The sequence below is a fragment of the Capsicum annuum genome, chromosome 7, assembly GCF_002878395.1.
Source record: "Capsicum annuum cultivar UCD-10X-F1 chromosome 7, UCD10Xv1.1, whole genome shotgun sequence".
NCBI classification, from domain to species: Eukaryota; Viridiplantae; Streptophyta; class Magnoliopsida; order Solanales; family Solanaceae; genus Capsicum; species Capsicum annuum.
In genome coordinates, this window is record NC_061117.1 from 174,107,630 (window position 1) to 174,116,044 (window position 8,415).

The 8,415-nt window shown below is 39.0% G+C and overlaps 1 protein-coding gene across 1 annotated transcript; it reads left to right on the forward strand.

The window, feature by feature from the left end:
- Window positions 1-3,570: 3,570 nt before the first annotated feature.
- LOC124885820 lies at window positions 3,571-5,168 on the forward strand. The gene is made up of 3 exons (XM_047394061.1): window positions 3,571-3,670; window positions 4,516-4,625; window positions 4,833-5,168. The coding sequence occupies exons 1-3, from the start codon at window positions 3,571-3,573 to the stop codon at window positions 5,166-5,168; spliced, it is 546 nt and encodes a 181-aa protein (XP_047250017.1).
- Window positions 5,169-8,415: the final 3,247 nt, after the last annotated feature.

The window sequence follows — 8,415 nt, forward strand, 5'->3', positions numbered from 1 at the left end:
GGACCAAGTTACTAGTTTTGGTACTGTTGTTTTATGATCCCTTTGATCTGTTGAGTCAGTTGGGGGTTTGTCCCAATGGTTCGTTGATTTTTCTGTGTAGAGGCTATGTGTGTATTGTTGGGTTGGTTTGTGCATAGACATTCCATATATGTACAGTCTAATGATATTCCATGCCATGTGCGATGTGATATGGTATGTACTTATATACATATCCTTAGCATAGCGTTTATGTTGTTGTGTTGGAAACCAAGGGTATTGTTTTGGCTTAAAGGGTTATCTTGAGGCTACGTGTAGCTTTGGGCACCGTGTAGCATCTTCGGATGATATTTCGGGGCGTTTCAATCTTGGTATCAAAGCCTAAGGTTTAAAGAGTCCTAGCAAGTCTGATAAGCCGCGTTACGTAGAGTCTTGATCATCGGTGTGTAGCGCGCCACATCCATGAACAAGAGGCTACAGGACATTTTTGGAAAGGTCATTTCTTTCATTCTAAAAGAGTTTATTGTGCTTACAAATTTATTTTATAACTTGTGCACTCTTATGAAAGAAAATACCTCCACGTCGAGCAAGCGGAAACAACAACCAACCTCAACCCGTTGATCCGTTACATGAGATGGTATCCCAGGCCAAATTTTGGACAGCTTTTTAGAGACTAGCCCAGGCAGATACCGCCAATACTCAGGCCAATGCTCCATCTCTGTAGGAAAATAATTTGGCAGCAGCATGAATTCGTCACTTTATGCAGATGAATCCACTAGAGTTTCATAGGTCGAGAGCAGGTAAGGACTCGCAAATGTATGTTGATGAAATGAAGAAAATTACACAGATTATGCACGTGATCAAGGAAGAAAGTATGGAGCTAGCTTCTTATCAGTTGAAGGATGTTTCCTATGACTGGGTAAAGATATAGAATAAGGGTAGAGAGGAAGATACCGCTCTGGTGACTTGGCAATTATTCCAAGATGCTTTCTTGGATAGATTCTTTCCTCTTGAGTTATGGGAAGCTAAGATAGAGGAGTTTATAAATTTGAGACAAGGCTCCATGTTGGTTAAGGAGTATTTTCTTAAGTTTAATCAGCTAACGAAGTACGCTGCCAATATGATGGCTGACTCGAGGGCTAGTATTAGCAAGTTTCTAACTGGGGTGTCGAGTTATGTGGTGAAATAATATAGAACTACTATGATTAAAAGGGAGATTGATCTTCCAAGGTTAATGATTCATTCCCAATAGATTGAGTCAGACAAGATAAAGGAAAGAGAAAGAGTAAGAGGGATTAAGAGAGTCAGATCGGAGCAATAGGGGTCTGGTCAGACTAGATTCTCTAGAGGGAGTCGCCCTAAGTTTTAGAGATGTCCATTTATACCTGTGCCTTCCTCAGCTAGTGCTCCTATATATCGGGGCAAGCAGAAGCTCGAGAATAGGTCGGTACCTTCCAGGTCTCAGGACAGTGTAATCACCCAGCCTCATCCTCCTTCATGTCCTAAGTGTGGTAAAGACCATTTTAGGGAGTGTTATATGGGGCAGTTGGGCTGTTTTGGTTGTGGAAATTTGGGCCATATACTTAGAGACTGCCCGTATGCCAGACAGCAGAGTTGTGATGCCCGTCCCAAGAGTTAGGCTACCAGTGCCCCGCTTCTCGTAGCCCATCCATTTCCTCCTCAGGGTGCTTTATCTAGTACTGCTGGCAGTCAATGCCAAAATTATTTCTATGCTATACCACCTTGTCAGAAGCAGGAGGACTCTCCCGATGTTGTCACTGGTATGCTTCATGTTTTCCATTTTGATGTCTATGTATTGATGGATCCTGGTTCAAGTTTCTCTTATGTGACACCTTTGGTTGCTGTAAACTTTGAAATGAATCCTGAACTAATTTCTGAGCCTATTCTTATTTCTATCTCGGTAGGAGAGTCTGTTATTGCTAAGCGAGTGTATAAAAAGTGTCCCATCACTATCTTTTATCGGGTTACGTATCCTGATTTGATGGAGCTAGATATGGTTGATTTTGACATCATTCTTGGTATGGATTGGCTTCACTTGCGCTATGCGTATATAGAGTGTCGTGCTCAAGTGGTTAAGTTTTAGTTTCCTGATGAGCCTATTTTTGAATTGTCCAAGAGTTCTATGACTCCTAAAGGCCGTTTTATATCTAATCTCAAAGCTAGGAAGTTGATTTCCAAGGGTTGCTTTTATCATCTGGTTTGGGTTAAAGATACCAAGTCTGAAACCCCGACCATTAAGTCGATTAGTGTTGTTAACGAGTTTCTTGATATTTTTCTGGAAGATCTTCCTGGAGTACCTCCTAATGAAGAGATAGAATTCAGGATTGGCCTTTTTCCCGATAGCCTATTTTTATTCCTCCGTATCGTATGGCTCCTGCTGAACTTAAAGAGTTGAAAGAGCAACTCAAAGATCTCCTAGATACGGGTTTCATAAGGCCTAGTGCATCTCCTTGGGGTGCACTTATTCTATTTGTGAGGAAGAAAGATAGTACCTTGCGTATGTGCGTTAGTTACCATCAACTTAATAAGGTAACTATCAAGAACAAGTACCCCCTCCCTCAAATTGATGACTTGTTTGATCAGCTGCAAGGTGCTAGCTATTTTTGAAAAATAGACCTTAGATCTGGTTATCACCAACTCAAGGTTAGGGAATGTGATATTCCTAAGACAGCCTTTCGAACTAGTTATGGTCATTTTGATTTCCTAGTGATGTCTTTCGGGTTAACCAATGCTCCTGCGGCTTTCATGGATCTTATGAACCGAGTATTTAAGCAGTATTTGGATTTGTTTGTTATCATGTTGATAAATAACATTCTTGTTTACTCTCGAAGTGAGTTCGATCATGCAGACCATCTCTGAATTTTGCTGGAAACTCTTAGGGCTCATCAAATGTTTGCCAAGTTTAGCAAATGTGATTTTAGGCTAAGGTCCATAGATTTCTTAGGTCATGTTCTTTATTCTGAAGGTATTACAGTTGATCCTCAAAAGATAGAGGCTATAAAGAGTTGGCCTAGACCTATTTCTTCCCCTGATATCCAATGTTTCTTGGGTTTAGCTGGCTATTATCGTCATTTTGTTGAAGGGTTTTCTTCTATTGTGTTTCCTATGACCCGTTTGACCCAAAAGAAAGTGAAGTTTCTATGGTCAGAATCTTGTGAGAAGAGTTTTCAGGAGTTGAAGACTCGACTCACTTCAGCCCCTGTGTTGACTTTGCCGGATGGTTTTGTGGTTTATTGTGATGCTTCCAGAGTGGGTTTGGGTTGTTTTTTAATACAAAAAGGTAAGGTTATAGCCTATGCTTCTAGACAGTTAAAGCCTCATGAGAAGAATTATCCTACTCATGACCTTGAATTAGCTGCTGTGGTCTTTGCTTTGAAAATCTGGAGACATTATTTGTATGGTGTGCACGTAGATGTCTTCACGAATCATAAAAGCTTGCAGTATGTGTTCACCCATAAAGAGTTGAAACTTAGGCAGAGATGGTGGTTAGAGCTATTGAAGGATTATGATATGAGTGTCTTGTATCATCCGGGCAAGGCCAATGTAAATGCGGATGCCATTAGGCGGAAGTCTATGGGTAGTGTAGCGCATGTAGAAAATGATAAGAAAGAGTTAGCCCGTGACGTATATCGCTTTGCTAGGTTAGGATTTAGGTTGTTTGGTGATGCTGAGGGTAGCATAGGAGTTTAAAGTAGTTCCGAGTCCTCTTTATTTTCGAAAGTGAAAGAGAAGCAAGACAAGGATCCTACCTTGGTTAGGTTAAAAGAATCCATTAAAAATCAAAAGGTAGAGGTTTTCTCCCAAGGGGGACATGGCGTGTTGAGATTTCAAGATAGATTTATTGTTCTGAATATTGATAACTTGAGGCAGAGAATTATGGCGGAAGCACATGGCACGCGATATTCCATTCATCCCGGTGATACTAAGATGTATCATGATTTGCGGGAAATTTATTGGTGGAACAGTATGAAGAGGAACATAGCAGAATTTGTGTGAAAATGTTCTACGTGTCAACAAGTTAAGATAGAACACCAAAGGCCCAGTGGTGTGATGCAAAAGTTTTGCATTCCTACTTGGAAGTGGGAAGAAGTGAATATGGATTTCATGGTTGGTTTACCTTTTTCTCATTTCCATCATGATTCGATTTGGGTGGTAGTAGATCGGTTAACCAAATCAGCTCATTTCTTGCCAGTGCATTCATTTTTATAGGTGAAGACTATGCTAGACTATATATTCGGGAACTCGTCAGACTTCATGGAGTCCCTTTGGCTATTATTTCTGAAAGGGGTACTCAATTTACTTCTCAGTTTTGGAAATCTTTTCAGAAGGGTCTCAGTACCCAAGTCCGTTTAAGTTCTGCTTTCTATCCTCAAATCGATGGTCAAGCCAAACGAACCATTCAGACTTTAGAAGATATGTTGAGATCTTGTGTGCTTAACTTTAAAGGTAGTTGGGATGAGCACTAGCCATTAATTGAGTTTGATTACAATAACAACTTTCATGCTACTATTGGAATAGCCCCATTTGAAGCTCTTTATGGAAGGAGTTGTAGATTGCCCATAGGTTGGTTTGAAGTTGGTGAAGCTACTGTGACTGGACCTGATGCTATGTTTGAAGCTATGGAAAATGTTAGGTTGATTCGAGAATGATTGAAAACCACTCAAAGTCATCAGAAGTCATACGTGGATGTGAGGAGAAAAGATCTTGAGTTTAATATGGATGATTTGGTATATCAAAAGGTTTCACCCATGAAAGGGGTGAAAAGGTTTGGAAAGAAAGGGAAACTTAGTCCCCATTACATTTGCCCATATAGGATTCTAAGTTGTGTTGGGAAGGTAGCTTATGAGTTTGATTTGCCCGCGGAGTTGTCTAATGTTTACCCGGTTTTCCATGTATCCATGCTTAAGCGATGTATTGGTAACTCAGTTGTAATTGAACCTTCCGAGGATTTGGATATCCAGAATAATCTTTCATTTGAGGAATTTCTTGTTGAGATTCTAGATTTTCAAGTTTGGAAGCTAAGAAGCAAGGAAGTTCCTTTAGTTAAAGTGTTTTTGCGAAATCAATCCGTCGAGGGTGCGACATGGGAGGTAGAAGCGGAAATGCATACCAAATACCCTCATCTTTTCTCTATGAATCCGGAACGTGTCCAAGGTATCATTCTCTTTTGATTCGATCCTTATTACAATACTTATCTTAGCTTGTGTGTTTTCTTAAATATCGAAAATCTAGTATGAAACATATGTATTGAGCAAGGTAGTTTCGTTCGATATCCTCATTTCCATAGTATTCCTAACTTACTCATCGACATTCTAGCACGAATGTTTCCAAGGGGGGATGATGTAATACCGTGGGAAATTTTTTGTTGAAATTTTGTGCATAAACGTGTTGGGTTCTATCTTCTAGAATGAATTATAAGTTTTTCATGCGGAATGTCTTATATTATGACCCACCATTACGTAGAGTATTGAATAATATTTCCAACGATATGTGGATCATCCAAAACGGACACCCGAGCGACGAGTTATGAACATTCCGATCTGCGAGTCCTCTTTCCAATGAAATTGGTTTCATCTAATTTTTTTATCAGAGTAAAAAGTTATGGTCGATCTACTTTAGCCTATCAAAAGTGAATATTTGGGTCAACTTCAAATGATCATAACTCCTTGTACATAATAAGATGGGTCATCTACTATATATCAACGAAAAGATATGGGAGACCTCTTTCTAATGAAATTAGTTTCATCCAATTTGGATATCGGAGTAAAACGTTATGGTTGATCTACTTTAGACTATCAAAACAGTCCGCCAAAGGACAGATTCGAGAATTATTTGATTTTTTAAGGGCATTTTTGTCATTATGCCTTCACTTCATGGACGAAAATTGTCCATTTATACCTCTATTGAGCCATAAAATTCATGTTCTTCCATAAAAAATATTGAGAGAACTAAACCCTAGGTCTATTTTGAGCTTAAAATATCTTCCAATTTCACCGTAGAAATTCAAATTTGATCTGATAATCGAACTCATTATCTCGAGACATTCAAGGAGCACCCCTTATTTGTGTGAATAGGATTCCATAATCAAGAGGTCAATTTCAAGGTATGTAGGTTTTTGAACAAGATTATCCTTTCAATCTTGTGCCCGGAATTTTATTTACTTATGTTGATATACGATTTTACATGTTTTTCCATGGATTAGAAATATGATTTTATAGCTCATATTGTTATCCATGAAATATGGAATTTTGTAAATTGGTACATATATGATTTTGAAATGGAATTGTGTCCAAAATTACTTAGTTATGAATATACGACGATTTGAATTATTAAACCTTGATTTATACAATTATACCATTACTTCCTTATTATGACTTGATAATTGTTATCGAGAATTCTGTATCCCTACTATTGATTATTGTTTCAAGTGTCTTTAAAATGTGAGTTGGATTGTGAATTGAGGCGTGTTGATATTGAAGTTTGAGGGCTATGACGAGCCTTGGCATTGTTTTGGTGTTGTTGATGTTGTGGTGGTTTAAAAAGGTGATACGTTACGATGTTGGGAAATATTCTTGATTTGAGTCGAGTTAGGGATCCACAAATGATTATTTAATAATTTGAGAAAGATACATGATTTTGGTCGTCATTGTTGACCTTTGAGACGTTTTGAAGTAGAATCCCTAACTCGTTCAAAGCTTGTTGGGGAGTAGTACTTAGCACCGAGAGGAAAATTTGGTATTTCCCCAAACCTATGTGCCACCGTAGGGTTGTTTGATGATGATATTATTGGCTAGAGAGCTCGATTGTGATTATTACAATTTTAAGGTCGTACTCCCTGGCAAAGAGTATGATGCTCCCACCAATGGGGGTTTCAAACGTTGGTATTCCACGTAGCTCACGTGGGGTTATCGGTTATAGGAAACTCCCCTATCCATAAGAATCATGTTTATTGAAATATCGAGTCACTCCGAGTTTTGATGTGGTAAGTCATGTTGCCTATAATGATCTATAATAATTTAATAGGTTTCTCTCCTACATTTCCTATCTAAGGTGTTATGAGTTGCATGACTCAATGTCACTCAAGATAGGGGTGTCATTATGGTCCGTATGTACGTTTTTACGAAATTTATGATATTATTTATATTTTGCATGCGCCCTCACATACTCAGTACGTATCTTGTGCTGACCCACATGTTTATATATGGGCTAGATTCTTACAATAATGTAGGTTCAGGTACTCAGCCAGCCGCGACAATGATATCTAAGTGCCGCATCTACGTTCCTTCAGTGGTGAGCGCTCATGGTGTGAGGACCAAGTTACTAGTTTTGGTGCTGTTGTTTTGTGATCCCTTTGGTCTGTTGAGTCAGTTGGGGGTTTGTCCCAATGGCTCATTGATTTTGCTGTGTAGAGGCTATGTTAGACTAGTGTATTGTTGGGTTGGTTTGTGTATAGATATTCCATATATGTACAATTTAACGATATTCCATGCCATGTCCGATGTGATATGATATGTACTTATATACATATCCTTAGCGTAGCGTGTATGTTGTTGTGTTGGAACCCAAAGGTAGTGTTTTCACTTAAAGGGTTAGCTTGAGGCTACGTGTAGCTTTGGGCACCTTGTAGCATCTCGGGATGATATTTTTGGGAATTACAACCTATCTGGCTATAATGGAACTACCTAATAGAGTAGACATTGAGAAGGGTTCTGCTACTATGTCGAGACTAGTTTTGAAATCTATGGTTATATAGGGAGTTACAGAGGAAAGTAAATCTCTGAGGTCTAATAATGTAAAAACATGAAGGTGGAATACTTGCAACGTACCAGTAACCACATCAGGAGAACTTTACTGGTCCTGTTGAGTTTTGAGATCATAGAGTCAATTTTAATGCTACCCACTAGTGGCACTGAAAGTGGCACCCTACTGAGTCGGGTGACCTGCTAGAGATGAAGAGAAATTTGACTGACCTACTTGGTGAAAATATTTCCCCATATGGCCTGCCACTGGATCCTCCTTGATTTTATGACCTAACATTCCAAACCTAAAACACGCATCACAGTAAACCATACAATCACCCTTATGGTTTTTAAAACTTCTCCTGCAATCTAGGTTGGTGCGGCCACTATTAACACTACCTTGGGATTTAGAGCCTGGTGCACTATCCCGACTATCCTACCTGAACTTAAGCATAGGAGCACTTGTAGGAGATTAGTATAGGGTTGAAAAATTCTTGTGGAGCTTGAAATGATTCCTTCCATCTGACTTCTGCTGAGAGAAGTTGAAATCACTGATCTTGGACCTCTTATTCTCTCTTTCTTTTTCTTTGAACTTTTCTTCCTTAATCTGTTGAGCATGAAACATCATCCTAGAGAGTTCCATCTTCTTCACCAAAATTGTTGTTATGAACTGTAATAC